The sequence below is a fragment of the Rhipicephalus sanguineus genome, chromosome 3 (genome assembly GCF_013339695.2).
Source record: "Rhipicephalus sanguineus isolate Rsan-2018 chromosome 3, BIME_Rsan_1.4, whole genome shotgun sequence".
Classification (NCBI taxonomy): Eukaryota; Metazoa; Arthropoda; class Arachnida; order Ixodida; family Ixodidae; genus Rhipicephalus; species Rhipicephalus sanguineus.
The window spans coordinates 188988475-189008949 of record NC_051178.1 but is presented as its reverse complement, the minus strand read 5'-3'; the positions used below and the strand labels follow the sequence as shown (position 1 = coordinate 189008949).

General features: G+C 45.8%; 2 protein-coding genes across 2 annotated transcripts in view; both read left to right on the top strand.

Moving 5' to 3' along the window:
- The window catches only part of LOC119387879 (tyrosine-protein kinase receptor Tie-1), a 64256-nt gene extending 55683 nt beyond the window's left edge, over nucleotides 1–8573 (top strand). The window contains exons 22-24 of the mRNA XM_037655437.2: nucleotides 816–1014; nucleotides 4696–4825; nucleotides 7966–8573. Coding sequence (XP_037511365.1) covers nucleotides 816–1014; nucleotides 4696–4825; nucleotides 7966–8134 — 498 coding nt within the window. The 3' untranslated portion in view covers nucleotides 8135–8573. The remainder of the gene's footprint in view (nucleotides 1–815; nucleotides 1015–4695; nucleotides 4826–7965) is intronic.
- Nucleotides 8574–14031: 5458 nt separating this feature from the next.
- Nucleotides 14032–19212, top strand: LOC119386196 (oxysterol-binding protein-related protein 9). The gene is made up of 9 exons (XM_037653533.2): nucleotides 14032–14275; nucleotides 14440–14490; nucleotides 14560–14638; nucleotides 14793–14878; nucleotides 15058–15162; nucleotides 17568–17645; nucleotides 18185–18235; nucleotides 18472–18550; nucleotides 19196–19212. The coding sequence occupies exons 1-9, from the start codon at nucleotides 14093–14095 to the stop codon at nucleotides 19210–19212; spliced, it is 729 nt and encodes a 242-aa protein (XP_037509461.1). The 5' UTR covers nucleotides 14032–14092.
- Nucleotides 19213–20475: the final 1263 nt, after the last annotated feature.

Genomic DNA, 20475 nt, shown 5'->3' with positions numbered 1-20475 from the left:
CTTGTCGAGCATCCTAGTTATGCCTGGGGAACAGAAGCGTGCAAATAAGTTGCAACAAGACAGATTGACGCCGCTTCTGTTTACAAGAAATACCGAGTGATCCGAAGTATTGTCATGGCTGGCGAGTTTAGTAACTTGACGTATATCGTATAAGAGATACACCCTTTCCTCGCATAAGTACACATTTACTTATTAATTGTCCTTTTCGGCTAACTGCTAGTGGTTGGAACAAGCTTCCTGGGTCCTTAACATGCATCCGCGACCCCATACTTTTTAAAAATGCCCTGTTAAATAATTGATGAGCTGGACTTCAACAGCTGTGCAATTTTATCTCTTTGTTGTACTTTGGTGAGTTGTATTGTGTGTTTACCGTATATATTATTCCAGCTATGTGATGCTTTGCTTATGCATTGCTGCTATATAGTGTGACCGACGTTATGTACTCAGTTAATTTTTTTTTTGCCTTTTTTTAGACATATTAATATACGATAGCCCCTCCCCTCTGGAATATACTGTGTACTCTCAGGCAGCGCCGTAGTAAGGAGGTGGCACACCGGGCACATGTGCCCCCCCCCCCCCCCCCTCTCTCTCTCTCTCTCTCCCCGAAATTTCTTTTTGCCATGGGATGGAGGGCACAAAACGACACTCGACCACACTAGCATGTCCCCGGCCCCCACTCCAGTTCAAGAACGTGACCCTCAAACCCCTCCCACCCCCGAAACAAAAATTTGTGCCTACATCACTGCCCTGAGGGTAAAATAAAATAAATTAAACTCTGGTACATTCAACCATTGTTTCGGATTTCCTCTGTCCAGATTACAGTAACGGTGCAGGCCGACAACGACACGGAGGACAACGGTTCCGTCCTTCTAGCCACGGCTGTGGGACCCGGCGTCAGAGACCTGCTGCTGTCACAGCTCTCAAACGGACGCAGCTACACCGCCACAGTGAGGGCCACCACGAGCGTAGGACACGGCCCTCCCCGCGTCGTCCACTTTTCCACGCTCTCATTGGGTAAGGCAGACGCACGCAGACTGCGGCAACTCCACACCGTCACCCTAAACTTCTCCGCGCTAAATTAAGAGAACGCTAAAGAATGGTACTAAGTTAAAGTGTGTCGGTAACTTACTAGAACGATAACAAGCCACTCTTGGCGTTGTTAAAACCTTGGTAAGCTAGAAAAGAAGCAGAAATAGATGACAGGTGGCTACGCCTGCTTGACCATCCCGCATCAAGTTGCCACGACGTCATAGATTTCGACAACGCTTTTTAACGCGGGCACTCTGGCTGGAGATAACGAATCTGTCGAGACCCTCAAGCTTTACCGCGTTACAGCTCTTTTAGGGGACTATGTGAAAAGCATGCAATATTTTTACGACAGTGTTTTTCTAAACCGCGTCCACTCACATTATCTAACAGGGCGTGATGTCCGATGTCGATTTCTGACTGAACAAAAAAGACAACAAAATAAAAGAACAAGTAAAAGCAGAAAACATAAACAAGGAAAATACAAACAAAGGAAGCATAAAAACAAAAATATAAAAGAAAAGTAACAAACAAGAAGTACGACACGGACGCGAATCAATAAAAAATACTAAAAATGAAATATCGTATTCAATCAGTGACAATCCAATGATGGAGTTGACTGCCAAGTTTTTATTAATTCTTTTTTGAATATTATACTTTCAAGGCGCAGCGCATATAAAATAACTGCGACAAGGCAGATTCAGATGGCCATTTTTTGTCAGCGTCAAGTGTTTTGTTCAGAAAAACTTCGCAAGGTTGTCAGATTTATTATTTGCTTGTTTTCGAATACACTGTAATATTTTGCCATGGCAAGCGCCTAGCCAACTTCGAGCAGATGCGACAAAAATCTGTGGCCTTGGGGCGGCCCCTGCGAGAAAGTTAAGGTCGTATCAATCAATCAATCAATCAATCAATCAATCAATCAATCAATCAATCAATCAATCAATCAATCAATCAATCAATCAAACCTGTATTCATAATCAAATATATATACACATGGAGGTATACACATACAGAAGGAGGTCCCATAGCACACAGCTAAAAGTGGACCTCCTGCTGGAAAATTAGGTGTTCATAGGTACAAAAAAATGGCAGCAAAACAACAATGAGTAATTAGTCATAACTATGGCAACAAAATAAACGTATATGAGTAATAAATATTATAGCGATAAGATAAACAGGAATAATTCGAAAAATAAAAAAAATTGGCCGCGTATCTGCCTGCTTCGCTGCAAATGTCGTGTAAAGACGATAGAAGAGGCGCTGTGTGAGATATGGACGCCATCTGGCAATACGTCGGGAAACATGAGTGCTGTGTTGCGTGCTGGTAGTCCCGGCGCAGCAGCAGGCGAAGACCGGCGGTGACCAACGCGACCGGCGGGCACGCCAGCCAGCCCGAAAACGCGGTTTGGCGCGAAGCGCTGAAGCAGAGAAACGTCCGCACTCAACGAGTACTCTCCACACACTGTTTTATTTACACGTCGCCTGGGTAAAACAGGAACGCCAGAGCGGCGCCCACAACCGGCAGCCTGAAGGCCGCCCACAACGCTGCTTTTTCATTTTTTAAATATTTTTTTTCACCTTCTTGGCCTTCTCAAAAGTAAAGTTTTTCAACACCAACCCATGGCATTCGTACAGTGCAATACAGAACTGAAACCGAAACACAACAATGAGCTCGTGCGAAGGGCACGGAGGAAGGCAAATTTCAGCGCAGTCGCATTTTCAGCTTTGTTGAAACAGCGCTCACTAGACGACGACGAAGTAAAAGAAGGCACACGACAGGCAGCGCCTGTCCTGTGCCTTCTTTTACTTCGTCGTCGTCTAGTGAGCGCTGTTTCAACAAAGATGAACGCATACCAACTCGCTCAAGCTTCCATCCTTATGCATTTTCAGCGCAGCTTAAAGGCCAACTCCGGCGATTTTTCGAGGTCGATGGATCCCAGTGAAATTCGCTGGGTACGTTCCTTTGCACGTTTCCGTCATTTATGCCAAATTACAGGCTTGAGACATGCGCAGATTGTTTGCAAATGAATTTTAAAGATTGTCTGCAGATGCCCTCCTGGATTCCCAGAATTATTGGCAACATTGCGTCTGTGACGTCAGTGTTGGCAAGGCGGCGGAAGTGACGCAGCCGAGGGCACCGTTAACTTCGGCGCTTAGGCCGCTACAACGAGCGTCTGCTGTGCACAAGGCGACAGACAGCGTTGGTTTGGCCGGCGCTTCGCTGGTCGTCCCGGCTGTCACAGTTTTCATACTCCGCGCCGGCGTGACCGGCATGCCTTGCACGACTTCCGGTTCGTTCGTAACAACGTCTACGTCATACGTAGACAGTACACTCGGTTGGGTTTCGGTTTCGGTGTTGCGCTTTTTTGCTTATTTAAAATTATTCTCCAATTTGCCGAGTATTTCTGCTATCGGGCCCGTAACAGGAGCGTCTCAGGAACATAAAAGCACCATTACTTTGACATAGCCAAAAAATCGCCGGAGTTGGCCTTTAAGAAACTAGGGTCCTTAAAATTACGTATGTATGCATTTTCTATTAAAGGAACACGCCACCTAATACTTACCTAGTGATGTTGCACCTCAGACATGCATGATATTTACTTTTTGATCGACAACGTTCACAAGTATGAACAGCCATACCAGTTCAAGACGGCTGGCCCTTGGGCAAGTGGTTCAACTTTGGCCGAGTGGCTGAATCGAGGGACGTGCCGACAAACAGAAAGACAGAAAGACAGACCAAAATTTCTGCGTTTAAGTTCCCCAAGAAAGACTATCGTCTTTAAAAAGTCACAGGGTCTTATGCACTCACCTAAGTCTACTGGAAAGCGAAAGCCATCTTCTTTTTCTTCGCAGTCGATTCATTCTTTAGATTCATTGATCCTCCCCTGCCACCCTCCGAGAGCTTTCTGCACCTAACGTGGTTTTCCACTGCCTCCAGGATACCCGAGTAACTGTCGCCTAGTTGGAGCACAACATCCTCGAGGTCTAGGCTCTGAGATTATCGGACTCTAATAGCCGTAATCTTAAGATAGGGAACATCCGCGCCCTGCGAGGCCGGGGACTTCCCACACGCCGGATGTGTAAATAAATGTTATTTCTCTCTCTCTCTCTCTCTCTCTCTCCAGGATCGGAGGCACCTCACCTGGTTTTGCACTGCCTCCGTGATCGGCCGACCGTTGACTAAGCTACGATGTCGTGTGTCAGACGACGTCATCATGTGACGTTACGTCACGTGACGTCAGTGTAACGTCACGGTGACGTCATAATGACGTCACAGATTTTGGACATGTGTGATGTCGTGATGACGTCACATGGTGTCGCCATCACGTGATAATGATTTTTGGCATCGCTCGTGTTGACGCCGCTGACGGGAGACACCGACGCTGGACGCCGGTCAGTCCTCGCGTTTGATGAGGAATCTAAGGCCTTCGCGTTAATATACAAATAAATAAATGACAAAAATGCAGATTTCTTATGAGTGTCTCTGTACACATTTCCATATCGGCACACCTTGTGGTTCGGGTCGCGGTGAAATTGACATAGTTAACACGACTTGATGCCGCAGTTCAGTGTGTTTTTTTAAGTTGTTTGTAACCGAACGTCTGCTCGTGCGAGCATTATGGCAAGAACAGCACTGACCCGACGTGTAACTCGTTCTTCATGCAGTGGGTGCGTCGGTGCAGGATGACGACTTCAGGTATCTACAGTCCATGATTCTGTGGATCGTGGTTGTTTTCTGTGTCGCCATCTTTCTACTGCTCGTCAACGTGGTGCTAGTGATAATCGTCAGCCGTAGGTAAGTGTGTGCTTCGTGACTGAATTCCCGTCTGACTACACGAGTGAGTGAGTGAGAGTGAGTGAGTGAGTGAGTGAGTGAGTGAGTGAGTGAGTGAGTGAGTGAGTGAGTGAGTGAGTGAGTGAGTGAGTGAGTGAGTGAGTGAGTGAGTGGTGAGTGAGTGAGTGAGTGAGTGAGTGAGTGAGTGAGTGAGTGAGTGAGTGAGTGAGTGAGTGAGTGAGTGAGTGAGTGAGTGAGTGAGTGAGTGAGTGAGTGAGTGAGTGAGTGAGTGAGTGAGTGAGTGAGTGAGTGAGTGAGTGAGTGAGTGAGTGAGTGAGTGAGTGAGTGAGTTGAGTGAGTGAGTGAGTGAGTGAGTGAGTGAGTGAGTGAGTGAGTGAGTGAGTGAGTGAGTGAGTGACGAAAACAATAATCGATTTATGGAACGAACTCGCTCATTGGGAGTATTGATATTGAATTGACTATGGTCTTTCGGAGGCGGTAGTTTACATAAGGCACTTGTAAAGCGCCTAAGATATTGTTCATGCATGCTTGCGTAGTTTGCTAATATTTCACCAAAGATGCCTTCTCCTCAGTATTACTCATCGTGTGGAGAAGCTCGCTTTTTCGTAATCAGTTTCGCACAATTCACGAGAGAAAAGAAGATAACACATGGCTTTCGGTGCTAATATCTAAGAGAAAATGACAGCGTGCCACTACGCCCAGCTTTCCATTATACTGCAACCCCTGTCGTGTTTCAGGGCACAGTCTTATAGTGGATGTATTGACGTCCGTATAATAAATGAGCTTGCCTTACCATTGTAATTATCGTGCGAATATTAAAGACTGGGCGTGTTGGCATAGCATATTTAAAGTTATATAGCGTCACAACTCTACGGGACACATATAAGAAGAGAAGAAGAAGATGTTTTCATGACAAGAAGGAGGAGAGGTCGGCCTGGAAAGCGGGTTTCTAGCCTGCTACTCCTCACGGGGGTAAGGGGAAAAGGGAAAGAAAGAGAAAGAGGGAGGTGCGATAATAGGGGACTATGGTATGGCACAATGAGTCACTGTACACACTGTCTTGCACGGGGACAGGAACGCGCAAAAGTCTTTATGCCGCACATGCTCTAAAGACGAGCATCTAAACCTGTATCGCTGAGAAATCTCAATATGCACTTTAAACTTCGTTGGGCCTGGTATGCATGCTCCCAAGCACCCAAAGGCTTCTCCTCCGAAAAAGGTCGGGAGTCCAGACGATCTACGACGCACTTAAGTGATTGTCTTTCGTTCGCGTACTGAGGGCACGCGCACACATATAAGATATACACAGCAGCGCGCATGCAGTGCTCTGCTGTGTGTGTACCTCTTCTGTGTCCCGTCGAATTGTTGCGCTCTCCAAATTCAAAAATTGTAATTAATCGCAGTTGTGAAAGGGTATGAACGACGCCAGGTTGCCGCCGAAATTTGCGCATATTCAGTAATAATATTGTATAGGACTATGATTCAAATGGTTTTCAATGGCAGGGTTGCCAATGGTGGCTACTTTTCGCCAAATTGGCGAATTTGAGAGGCCTATGGTGACCTAAAATTATGAATGGCGACATGGCGAATTTTCGGCGATTTTCGGCTTAGGTCTCCACTGAGTTATACATCCTGAGCCCAGTGTCTTCCCAACGAATGAGCGGCAACATTCTCACTATTTTTCTTGGTTTTAGACCCCTGAGTAGAATGTGCGCATTAAGCGTCATTCGGTATGTTCGTCCCGTAACTCGTGTGTATCTCCTCAATTCATCTAGATGCAGGAGGTACTGGAACGTCCCCCAGTGACATTCCAGCAAAATTTAGGTCAGCGGACTGTCTTGCAAACCGCGAGGGGGCAGTGTATGACGATAAGTTTATGGCTATAGGTGCTTTAAGCTTCTCTAAAGTTCCGCTTCTGAAGGAGCTAGACGACGGGTTGGCCGCGTGCTCCGACCATTTGTTCCGCCAAAAGCTCCAACTGTTCTGAATAGCTTGGCGACTTATTCACCGTTGCAGTATACCCCCAATTCAGCTCGTAAAGGCTGTTTTGGATTAGCGAAGAGAGGCGATACGCGGCTATTTGTGCAATAAACAAATATTTATTGAGGCATTTTCCACTGCTCTCGGTGAGCGTGTGCAATGAAAACAATTGGTATATAACATTTTACATCGTCTATCTGTTCATTAATAACGCATTGGATTCACACGTGTAGATATTATAAGTGACTATATGAAAAGGTCGGTGGCGTCCGGTATCATATTAGTTCACACTGAAAAGGTGTAAGACTCACTAATGATCGGTTCCTGTAAGAATTCTCTCGAGTTACCTTCAATAAACCTTTTAATCATTTTATTTCATGAGGGTACGTAAAGCTGTCTACAAACAACGCTTTCACGGTTTTCGCTTAAGGTTTAGCACACTTTTACCCTTGAAACGAGCGGACAGGGATGGGATATCATGAGCGTTTCATTCATTCACCCTTGCGCCACCACGCGCATCTTGCGGCTAGTCGTGGAAGCAGCACTGTGGACTACCATGGTGAAGCGGGCGATACGAGTGGCATTGAGAAACGTCAATATAATTTAAGGGTCTTGGATGGTACTGTATTCTACGGTGCTATACGTGAGTGGAAATTTTTATTACTAGTTATGCCGCACATATATAGAATGGCGACTTTTGGCGACTTTTTGCTCTTCGTTTGGCGACATTTACTCTAAAGTCAGTGGCAACCCTGTTCAATGGTACACGTATCAGACTTAAATCAGGAAATAGGAATAGCTTTAACACAGACGATGAAGTCGACCACATTCAAGGAAAAAAAACAAATAAAAGAACGACTTAGGGAGCCAGGTATACGCCATCCCCTTTTTAGAATGATGTCTGCCAGTGGCCATGCGTGTTTTCTTTTATATTTTTTAAGTCTTGATATTGCTGGCATGCTTTCTATAGAGAGGACTAAAGCCATGGCAAAATGCCGATTACATCGTCGGCCACACCGTCGGTTACATAGTCGCCATTGACACGCGTTGCTCTTTGGAGATGTGTATAGATGCTTCTATAGAGATACAATGTGCAATTCTTCTTCTTCTTCTTCTCCCTCCTCCTCCTGCCTCTCTTCCTCCTTATATTTGATTCGCAGGAAGCACCATAGCCTGGATGTTAGCAATGGTCCCTTCACGAGTTCGACAGCCTCGACCGTGGAGTTCGACGAGTTCGAGCTCTCCAAACATCCGGGCGACACCGCATCCGACGACGGCTGTTTCGTTGACTGGACTCCGCCCCGCTCGTTCCAGAGCACTTACATCTAAGATCGCGCGCGCATCGTCGGCCTGTCGCCGACAGAATCATCAATTCCTCGATGACCAAGTTCACATTCCGACCACACCGTCTTGCGCTGTTCAAGTTGCCGGCTAGGCAGGGATTCATTGCAACCCGAATTCGACATTCAATTTCTCCAACAGCTTTCGAGGACGGTCAGTGATTTACTTGCGTCCCAGACGGTGACGCCCTGGAAATAAATGATTGCTGTGATACAAATGTTAAGCTTATTTATGGAAAATTCATTTCAGAAATACAGCCGGTTATTGCAGATTTACGTTAAGTATATGGGGCGTATCCACGGGAGGGGTCCGGATATCCTGAATCCCCCTTTAATTTTTTAATGTGTACACCCAAGAAGAGGACCTATCAGGTCCTCCCGCAAGCTCACCCTCCCCTCACCATGAACTGTACACCCACTTCACAAAAAAAAAAACAGCGCAAAAAGACAGAGGCCCAGTAAAAGAAGGACGCGAACGCAGTACTGATCGCCGACTCCCTCGGAGAAATCCTGCATCCGCCCCTGATGTTAATATTAAAATATGAAGGGGGAGGGGGGTTAGCGTATTGCACCTAGGCCCTTCCATAAATGACGCCTCTGACGAAGACCATTACTATTGATGCATCGAAGGAAACCAAAGACTACGGAGCGTAGTTTACGCGTATATAAACTTTTTTTTTCACGTCTCACCTCTCATTTCACAAAGTCACAAATTCGTGTTTTTTAGCTTATTTTCGGCACATATGCAAATTCTTTACTTTGGATCAGTGCTTGTGCATCATCGGCGCGCGAAATATTAATTTTTTTTTAGTTGAACGCGAGCATTTGATAGAAAAGTAAAGTACATATGGTTATTTACTTTCCTTTCTGGAACAGCGAATTCATTTTTAAGCGACCATTACTCGCAACCAGTGGGTCAGAACCGAAATGTGCAAGGGCGGCGAATACCTTGAGCAGAAAGTTAAAATGACCCGCCACGGTGGTCTAGTGGTTATGGTGCTCGACTACTGATTCGAATCCCGGCTGCGGCGGCCGCGTTTTCGATGGAGTCGAAAATGCTTGTGGCCCGTGTACTTAGATTTAGATGCACGTTAAAGATCCCCATGTGGTCGAAATTTCCGGAGCCCTCTGCTACGGCGTCCCTCATAATCATATCGTGGTTTCGGGACGTTAACTCCACCATTTATTATTATTAGAAAATATAAAAAACCCTTTCACACAAAAGAATGCGTGCACTACAGCGTGTGTACATATGGACGAGTTGCACTATCTTCTGTGTAGTTGGTGAGAAATTCAATACCGGCTTGAGTTGGTCACCAGTAATAAGAAGGACAATCACAAAAATGTCCGCAAGATAATACCGAAACAACACATGTGTATGTCCGTCGAGTGGGAACACCGAATTTATTTTTAAGCAACGATTACTCACGACACTTAGGTCACAGCCGAAATGTTAATATGTATATATCCGGCAGCCTTCCAGGCGAATATTTAGTTTTTATATGAGGCCACGCACATTTGGCCACTACTGTCGCTCTAAAAAAAAGAAACTTATTTTATTTTATATTTATTGAGGTGTTGATTAGGAACGAGTTTTCGAGTTTAAAACATGATACGCAGTTATGACACTCAATGTGACGTTCTGATGCCCACTATTTCTTTTTTCTTTGCATTTGCAAAACGTTATATTCTCAAAACTTCGTTGCTTCGTGGCCTAATTATTATTAAATTTATTACTGATTTATTCACGATGAAACTTGCAGAGCCAATAGGTTCCTCGATAGTTGCCTTGCTTCAAATTTTCGGAAGCGCAAATTGAATAAAGTTATCTTTCTATGTTTGTTCACCAAGACTACGTGTTCTTCTTCTTCGTTATTCATGTATGCATTTTCTGCCATTATCATGACGTACGTGTAGGTTTATGCGTGCAGTTTCCTGCATCATTATTCGAAGCCCTGTAAGAAAATAGTAGCGGTCACCGCGGTTTTTTACTCACTGTATAATACAGCAACAAGATTGTTTGTTGTTGCTGTTTTGTCCTCATTTCTCAATAAAGCATTTAACATCGTTGTTTATGTTTGTTATTCGTCAGGACACTTAGCTGCCGGAAGACGTCAAAATCGGCCCACTTTCGTAAAGCAGCTCAAATCTGCAATGGTGAGGTATTAAATCACGTCATTGCGTTATTCCAGATAACGCAGTAAAGCAGGTGCTTCGTTGTGCGAAACGGGGTGGGAAATGTGATATTTTTGCGATATGTGGGCAAAAAACAAAATGGAGGAAACTGCAAAAAAATGCATGTTTTGGTTGTTGGAATTAAACCTCGGGCGCAGTGTTTTGTGTAATGACAAATTCCTGTCGAAATAATTTATGTTAAAATTACGCACTCGCCCTCTCATTCTCACAAACTTTATTTTCATAAACAAGATTTCTGCCTTAGTCGCGCATGGAACACTTCACGGCGGAACTGTAAAAGCGTTCACACTAACAAAGCTAGGGTGAACAAAGCAAGGAGGTTTAAATAAAATTTGCTGGAGTGGAGGAGACGCCCCTCAGCTGAAGCCGCGCGCCGCCATATTGCCATAGGCGTCCGGGCGTTGTTGGGTACTTAGTGCGTTGCGTACGGCTACATAAATCTAGCGAAAAGGTACTCTGGGGTGAAGTTTCAGTTGTAAGCAGAACATTTTCGAGCTTGATGAAAGCTTCTCTGTATGCCGGAACGCATGCTGACAGCTCGCAACCTGTCTCTAATTTCACATCTGATAGTCATTCTTTTTAAAGACGATAGTCTTTCTTGGGGAACTTAAACGCAGAAATTTTGGTCTGTCTTTCTGTCTGTCTGCCTGTCTTTCTGTTTGTCGGCACGTCCCTCGATTCAGCCACTCGGCCAAAGTTGAACCACTTGCCCAAGGGCCAGCCGTCTTGAACTGGTACGGCTGTTCATACTTGTGAACGTTGTCGATCAAAAAGTAAATATTATGCATATCTGAGGTGCAACATCACTAGGTAAGTATTAGGTGGCGTGTTCCTTTAATAGAAAATGCATACATACGTAATTTTAAGGACCCTAGTTTCTTAAGCTGCGCTGAAAATGCATAAGAATGGAAGCTTGAGCGAGTTGGTATGCGTTCATCTTTGTTGAAACAGCGCTCACTAGACGACGACGAAGTAAAAGAAGGCACAGGACAGGCGACGAAGTAAAAGAAGGCACAGGACAGGCAGCGCCTGTCCTGTGCCTTCTTTTACTTCGTCGTCGTCTAGTGAGCGCTGTTTCAACAAAGCTGAAAATGCGACTGCGCTGAAATTTGCCTTCCTCCGTGCCCTTCGCACGAGCTCATGGTTGTGTTTCGGTTTCGGTTCTGTATTGCACTGTACGAATGCCATGGGTTGGTGTTGAAAAACTTTAGTTTTGAGAAGGCCGAGAAGGTGAAAAAAAAATATATTTAAAAAATGAAAAAGCAGCGTTGTGGGCGGCCTTCAGGCTGCTAAAGTCCAGCTGCCGGTTGTGGGCGCCGCTCTGGCGTTCCTGTTTTACCCAGGCGACGTGTAAATAAAAGAGTGTGTGGAGAGTACTCGTTGAGTGCGGACGTTTCTCTGCTTCAGCGCTTCGCGCCAAACCGCGTTTTCGGGCTGGCTGGCGTCCCCGCCGGTCGCGTTGGTCACCGCCGGTCTTCGCCTGCTGCTGCGCCGGGACTACCAGCACGCAACACAGTACTCATGTTTCCCGACGTATTGCCAGATGGCGTCCATATCTCACACAGCGCCTCTTCTATCGTCTTTACACGACATTTGCAGCGAAGCACGCAGATACGCGGCCAATTTTTTCCCCTAAACGGTTTCTTAAGAAGCCAAATGTTCGAAGCACGTTGGGGCAGGCTGTTTGACGGGAAGTCTGGAAGCCAAAAGACGGCGATCACATATATGTTCGAGGCACTTCTCGCCGAATTGTTTCGACCGGACTAGGCTGCGACCCGGTAGTTGTTCGACTGTGCTTGCCGCATTTGTAAAACACTTGCAAAAACCAGTGATAAACATTCTTGTGCGTGTTGATAGCACTGGTGCGGAGCGCAAATAGGAAAAGGACGCACCGTTTGCTTTTGTTGAAATTATATAAATAGGCGACTCCCTAGATTTCGTTATCGGTTGCCCTGTTGTGTTATAAAAGGGTAGCTCGCAGCTACGACGTTAAGTAACGTCATTTGGGCAATACACGAGGATTTTTTCTTACATTCGTGCCCTTTCTTTTGTTATTTGTATTGCTTTATGCAGCGCAGCGAGTAAAACTAGTTGGTCTAAACTGTGCAATGCTCGTTCCAGCTGCAAATAAAGCGACCTAACCGAGGCCCCGGAGTACTCCGGCCGTTATATGTGTTCAAATTGAAAAAAAGTTGTTGAAGATGTGACAGTTGCATCACCTACACGGCAGCATTACGAAGAAACGCTTCATGTTTCCTAAGGGGAGATAAACAGTTTCAAGATTAAAATTCTGCAGCAGAAAAATTGCAGGCTGACCAAAGAGAGCGAGGTTCGATCCTCAAGCGATAATAAACGAGATCAAGGATCAAAAGCTCATGTCTGAGTAGGGCAGGGGGGGGGGGGGTTCACTGCGGTCTCTCCACAAACATACAACCCCTCCACAGGGCACGAAAGACCAGAAAGGCACGTATGCATCCGAGCTGCGGGCGTTTGCGTTAAAGCTGGACTTCTTTTCTCCATCAACTTATGAGTATGTACATTCGAAGTTTAATCGAGCACTGTAGCAGAGAATTCCATCAAAAGAAATGCTGCCTTCATAGATGAGTCACTGTCTCGAAAAAGATAGCCCAATTAATGCAGCACAAAAACTCTGCTGTACTTTGATTGTTGATGACAAATGAGCAAACATGTTGGGATTGTGGGCGACTAAGTGGTAGATATGTGGATTTTGGGCTGGAATGCATGATGACAGACTGCGTGTATATATGCTCGTTGGCTTAAACTTACGACTTATGTTGCCACTTAATTGGGCGTTTTTTAATTGATTCATTGACAAGATAAGAGAGAGCCGATCCAACGAAACAGTATCGAAATGCTATATATCTATTGAAATAGTGTCGACTGCAAACTGAATGCCCATATTTGAAGCACGTCCATGCAAACCTAAAACTATTTTTTTTTTTTGAGGTTATGAGCTTGTTTTGAGAAAATAAATGGCTTTCAAGCCTTGATGAGCATATTCTTCTTGGTGAGCATATCCTTTAGTGTGGAGCTTTGGAGCCAAACTCCACATATGCGTAAGACTCCGTCACATGACGAATGAAATGAACAGAAAAATGAGTGCCGAGAAGTGAGGTGTGCTCTTACGAAGATGATTATATTTAAAAAACCAATGATACAGACCCTTCATCGGTGTACATGCTTGCAGGAAAATGCCAAAAGAATCAGAATAAAACTGACTGCGTTCTTATCGGCCATTTGGCTTCTTATTCTTGACAACTTCTCCCTTAATGCTCGCCATAACCGTTAAAAAACCACGGCGGAGAGACGCGATCAGCGCGGCGGGCGCGCTTTAGCTCCCGCTTCTTGCCTATGGCAAGATGGCCGCTGCGCGCGCGGCGCGGCTTCACTGCGGCCCATTGGTAAGTATGGCGGCCTCCACTCCAGCAAGTTTTATTACCTCATTTAAACCTCCTTGGAACAAAGCAACGTAAATAAGTATCGCAGAAACGACACCGCAGCGTGCACAAATAGTGCGCTTGACCGAAATCGAAACCGAAACTGCATTAAAGTGGGCGTTGTCTTTTTTTTTTTTTAGTACAGTCACCCATCGGTCACCCGTCAAACCTTAGATAACGATGAATGCATAGGCTCCTGATGTCTCCTCCCCGATATTTCACAACTGCTGTCAATCATCGTTTTCCCGCAAACAAACGCGTTGATCCTTCTTGTAAACTGCCGTGGGCGTGATATGATGCTGCTGTGCGGCACGTCCGACGAGCCGCCTCGCAACCCTGTGTGCCATGGTCGGCAGGTGAAGATGGCTGCTTCAAGCGTCGAAGGACCGCTTAGCAAATGGACAAACGTCATGAAAGGCTGGCAGTACCGCTGGTTTGTGCTAGACGACAACGCAGGACTGTTGTCCTACTACACCGTACGTACTCGTTTTCCTCGTGGACGTAGCCGTGCATTGCGCAACCCATCAGTTTTGGGCGTAGTTGCATGCTTTCGGCAAGGTTGCATTCGCAACGCACAGGCAGAGCCGGTGTCCTTATCGTTTTCAATGCTTCCTTAGCCGCCTCGCTTCGACATTTTCAGTCTAAAGAAAATATGGCCCGGGGAGCCCGGCGTGGCTGCGTGCGACTCCAGGTAAACTTGGTTGTTCGAGCGATGTCCCATTTCCTACTTTCGCACTGATTCATGCCTGGCCAAATGCAGGGGGCAGTTATAGGAATCGACGATGAAGACGACAGCACCTTCACGATTCGCGTGGACCGCAAGATCTTTCACTTCCAAGGTGAGCGAGCCTGGCTGACTTCGCTCAAAGAATGCGGCGCACGTGTCAACGCCTTTCCGCTCACGAGTAACCAGAGCTGTCGCTTTGAGAGTGCCGATGTCGTGCGCCCGTCTTAGTGAAGACCGTCGCTTGTATTGTTTCGGACGTGACGCAGCGCGCGACGCAGAGGAGCGAGAGCGATGGGTGCGTGCGTTGGAGGATACGATCCTGAGGCATACGTTACAGCGGCAACCAAACACAGTAAGTCCCCGTTAAAGGATATCAAGATAGTCAGCTGTCTACTTCTCATTCGTGTGTCACATAACCTGTACCTGAGCGTTGCTTTGAAATTCGCAAAACACACATTGTTTTTCACCCATCATAACACAGGTTTTCAGGGGGCTAAACGTTGCTCAGACTATACACTTCTGTCTTTTCAGCGTCTGTGGGATCAGACGGGCATTGTGGCACCGACACAGCACAACTTTGACACCAAGCTCACCGAAGCAGACTCATACCTGCAGCTTCTCATCGAGCAAATCAGGGTAAGGAGAAAATTTCTCCACGACATGTTTCTTTTCCGCATCATAAATGCACTAAGAATTACGTATGCCGTGCCATCATTCCCATGATCATTGATATGCAATCCGAAGTTATCCGAAACTCAACTCCCCAACCACGTTTTCTGCTGTAGAAGTTAGGTATTGGCAATACTGGTGTATGGGAATACACTTGACTCATTTTACTCTGTTGTTCAGTACCACGTAGTTGTTTTACTGTCTGAAGTATGTATTGCTATCCGGTAGCAACATAATTATCTAAAACTGCATTTTTAGTATTCTCTTCAAGCAAAGCAATGAGAGAGGCACTCTGCCATCCTTAGGTAGGTGTGACACAAATTTTGTGTGATGTAGTATTCTTTGTAACAAAGCTCTATGCATGCTTCTATAGACCCAGTGCTTTTTCATAACTGCTAAGGCTGTGTCAGTATTGCGTGCATCATTTGTGTGATTGGTTCTGACTTATTACCTATACTTTGTTAAGGACAGTGTAACTGTCTGAATTTCCTTCCTCTCTAATAGTGTATCATTATGTTACATTTGTTAAAATTTATTATTGTTCAGTGGTTGACATTTAGGCTACAAAAAAAAAAAGCACTCGTTCAGTATAAAAATATGAAGGGTAGAGTGCTTGTTTCCTGCACTGGCTGTCCTCAGGGTGTAGTAGAAGCATGTTGTTTTTCTGTCTGTTTTGGGGTGTAGTGGATGCATCATGTTGATAAAAGGACTCCCTCACACTGAGGCAGTTGGGAGGGTTCTTATCTCTCTCATTGTTTCTTTTTCCTTCTGTGTTTTTGTGGCCATAGTGCAATACGCCTGCTGTTAAGATGCGCCATAGAAAGATAACTGCTAAGAAACCATGTCTGCATGTTAGAAAGGCAGCCTCTGTCTCGGTGAAGCAGCACGTCTTTTCCAAGCATTTATGTAGCATACCCTTCCTTCAAGGGCTTGATATCTAAAAGATTGAGTAAAGGGATGTCAAGGTGAGACTTGTTTGTCTAGCTACCTGCGCTGCACAGTCCTGAATTTATGCTGCATATTACTGATGCAGAAACTGTCGAGCTAATGCTGCATTTCTGTGTGTTTAGCATCATTTGAGCTTGTAATTTCCTTATTTCCTGTGAGTTGCCTCGTGCTTTGCTTACTTTTTCCGGTTTTCTATGTAAGTTTGCGATGTCTGCATATGAAGCCGTGTTTTCCCGTCAGCCAAAGCAATCAGGTTTAGTGCATACAGAGTATGTGCCATGTAATGTTTTATTGCTTCGTGAGGCACCCTACAGCAAAGTCGAGATAGACGTTCGGCACATGTATGCATATGCAATTATGCAAGCCACTCAGTAATCATGCAGTTTCCTGAATTGAGCACCGGAACGCGATTTATCACAGGTCCCCATGCATGTGCCCTGTAGTTCGTTGCTCGATGTGTGTGCTCTGCAATATCTGTCACAGTGTGTGAAGTTTCTTCCTTCATCTTTATGTGCCATCTACCGAGAGTGGGGCTTGAATAGCTTTAAGACTACAAAATCTGGAGACGGAAATCGCTGATTTCTTGGTTCCGTAAAACTTCGAAGCGCTTTTGGCGTGTCGCTTCGCGGATGCCGCGCGAACCACGTTTTCTCGGACCGATGCAGTTGCAGCCCTGGGTTTCGGTTTCGGATCTACGCCAGCGCTGCGCGCTTGCGTGAATCGGGAGGCGCTGTCGCGAAATCGACTCCGGTTTGTTTACGCTATGCGCAGGAAATGATCAATTTGCTGCTTACGTGTAGTGGATCGCTGCGCGTGGCTCACGGTGCTGTTTACGGGAAAGGCCTAGCCAGCCGTTTCTAAATTTCCCACTAATTCTCCGCAGCCCCGCATCGATGCATTGTTGTTGCGCTTGGCTCGAAAAGAACACTGCGTGTAGTGATTGTGGCAACCACTTGTGTGACTGCGCGGAGGGGAATCTCTGGGGCAAGCGGACGTGGGTGCGTCTGCTGCCGTTTTAAGGACTCTTATTTGCGTCACGTGACATGATCGAACCAATGGGAGGGCGGCAATTGTTTCTGCGCGGAAATGAAGGATGGTGGGCCGATGCTGCTGATGGGGGCCGGTCCGCGGCTAACGGAGGCGATCATGTTCACGCTTCCCCGTTTTACTTTCCTTCCTGGTGACGGACGCCACGGAGCTCTCCCACGCGTTGAATCGACGATCAAGGTCGCTGCCGTGCCACAGCGAATCGCCGGGCGGCTTGGACGACGGCGAGCACTCGACCACGTTTCGTGGCACGGCGGCTTCCCCGCACGACCGCCGATCAGTTGCCAGCTGGAGCGTTCCGACCGCGATCGGCGCTTCGGATAGTGTGCACAGAAACAGTGATTGTGGCTCTCTTTTCGTGCGTGTCTTGTCGGCAGGACCTGGAGTACAGCATCGACAAGGTCGCTGATCCGCGCGAGAAAGTTCAGCTGTCCGGCATCGGGAGCAATGCCAACGTGAGTGCGCACACCGAACGCATGTCCGATTGCCGATCGGTAAACTTCTTATTTATCGTGTACATACGGGCGCGCTCTTATGACCATTTCATTTTAGCTTATATATTTTCCTCCTGTTAATATAGCTCCCGCAAGCGCTGAGGATTATTGAGTGAGTGTAAGTTTAAGGTTTCTATGCGCTCAGTTACGTGACCTGAGTTATTAATTATTGCAGAACTAGGAAAGTCGCTTCTTTCAACTTCACCTTCGTTTTCTTTCCATTTTTTTTTATTCTACCTAGTTCCAATTTCGAATGCAGTAATCTACTAATACGTCAAGTACACCTGGAGCGGCCGCCCGTTTTAAAATTAACGCAGCCGCGATTTGGCATAATTTGCTTCAGATTTTATATAGAGGCTTGAGCGAGCTTAAAATTGTTAAGGATAACACTGTTGATTTTTATGACGTTCAGAAAGAGCTTGAACCTTTCATCATTGTCTTCTCGTTTGCAAACATCAAGCGAGAATTCATTTTTTTCCTTTTATTTTTCTTTTCCCCAGGCGCTTCTGGAAACGGTCAAGCACACGATTGTGCTGCTGCAGATCGCTAAGGTGAGCAATGGAGTTTGCTGAGCCGGTTTCAGGGTCAGCCTACGTGAGGGTAAATTTCATTTAACGTAAAGCGCGAATGGACCTTCCAATAAACCTTTCAGCTGGTCGGTAAGCGCTCAGTCCTGTTTCTTGCTCCATCCTTGTCCATTCGCACGTTACGTTAAAATGAACAGTTGCCAACGCATACCAATTTGCCATCCTAATTCACATAAATTTGTCTTCTGAATGTTTGCCAGAACACAGCTCAACCTGTGAATGGAGTCTACCTCAGCGCAGAGGAAACCGAGGATCGACCAGCCCCGCTAAGGACTCGAGGTACTGTTTTGAAGCCCCTAAATAGGCGCACTAAATCGGACACGATTCTTCACATATATAACCCTTAGCTGTGATTTGCACTTTACTCTTTGGTGCCACATGCACAAAAATGTGTGTCTCTAGCCGTTACTTGCACTTTTTCATCTCCATATCACGTGTGTGCCATAAAGCAACAGATTGGCAGTGGCTCAATGGACTTGTTTAAGCTGGCTTTTTGAACAGTAGCCAGCTGTCCCTCTTTCCTTGACATTATTAAATATATATGTATATATATGTGTGTATAGCTATGTCACTGCTGCATGCAACTTAGTATGTCACAAATTCAACTTTATGCGTATTCAGACGTGGCGCGGCACCAGCTGTCATTGTCGAAGTGCTTTTGTACGGGTACTTTTGCAAGTTTCACACAACTGCCAGCGTTTTACAGTATGCAAAACAGGAAAAATGTGGCAAGGAAACATTCATTTGCTATAAATGCATGGGTTTAGGGACTTTTTTGGATGGGTAGCAGTAGAAAGAGAAGCAGCATATTAAGCAACATAAGCTGCATGAATGTTAGCTCATATAAGTGGAAGTATCGGGGAGCCTTCTTATCTAAAGGGTGTTTCCGTTGATTATACATTTTTCTGTCATCTGTCGAAGCAGGTGGCCAGTACTGGTGACGGTGAATGGTTGTAATCAGCCACGCCATAGCCATCTTTATTTCAATAGCTGCATGGTTATGTGCTGACTCATAGCACAAACATCAGCCCTGATACAAGATGTACAAAATGAAGCACTACTGTGCGCATAAAATTTGTGCTCAGTTCGTTCAGCAAGAGCAGTCAGCCACAAAAAGTTTACAGGATGCAAATGCAATGGCATATTTAAATTGATGCTCTTTTGAGGCGTGCCGCTTCCAACTTAATAGATGTACCTCTATGGTTCATGCCTGTTGTAGTAGCTTAGCAGTTGCGACATTGCTGAGCTCCATGTAACGAGTTGATCCTATGTGCATTGTCTGGCAGGAAATTGCAACAATACTTGTATAGTTATTTAACTGCAACTGAAAGGTGAAAGGATTGCTGGTTGTCAAAATTGATCTGGTGACCGCACTACAGAGCGCGTCATGATTGTATTATGGTTTTGGCGTGTAGTCCCCTTAGAGTTTCATTTACCCTAAATGTCATGCGAGCAACGAAAAACTGCTTCTCTTGAACTTCAATTTTTTTTAATTGAGCTTTGTGCCTTGGCTTCATTGGAATTCACATTACAAATACTGTGTCTCCTGAACCTCTGTGGCCATCCACACACGTGTTCTTATGAAACCTATCATCATTCAGCTTTATATTTTACCACTAATAAAGTTTAGCTGTCTGGCCTCTTCTCCACGAACCATTCAGTGACCATCCTTGCAGGAAGTTATTTTACTTTTGTGGAATGTCGAATACACGGATGAGGGTGCAGCACAGCGGGCGTCCCAGCCATGAGGCCCCCCGGGCCCTGAGCACCCAGGCCACGAGAGTGCTCCCCCAGACTCCAAAGGTAACTCTTGCTGACAGTCTGTTCTTCCATTATGTGTTGAGCATGTCACCTCGCTGTCGACTAAAAAAAGAATCTGAAGAAAATATCGAGCATAGCTTGACCTCTAGCACTAGAGTGCTTATTTGGGCTGCTTGGTAATGTCCATAGAAAGCCATGGACATGTACTGGTTGGTACATGTCCATGGGTGTAAGTCAGCGCTTATCCGTCTCTGTCCTGTTGTCTTGTGATTCCCGCTGTTTCTCGTTTTCTATGGACTTCTAGATTGCATGCCTTTAATGCAGTAAAGTTCTCATATACAGCAAGCACAGGCTTGGTACGATATACAGAGCCAAGATAGGCGACAATGCTGCCTCGAGGTGTTCGCACCAACTCCTGCAACAAAAATAATGAAAGAAATCCT

What these genes read in the sequence shown, in the direction of transcription:
- LOC119386196 (XM_037653533.2), top strand. Translation starts at nt 14,093, where the DNA reads ATGATGCTGCTGTGCGGCACGTCCGACGAGCCGCCTCGCAACCCTGTG. An exon ending in GACTGTTGTCCTACTACACC is followed by an intron (nt 14,276 to 14,439) that starts GTACGTACTCGT and finishes CGACATTTTCAG; the next exon opens with TCTAAAGAAAATATGGCCCG. An exon ending in TGCTGCTGCAGATCGCTAAG is followed by an intron (nt 18,236 to 18,471) that starts GTGAGCAATGGA and finishes AATGTTTGCCAG; the next exon opens with AACACAGCTCAACCTGTGAA.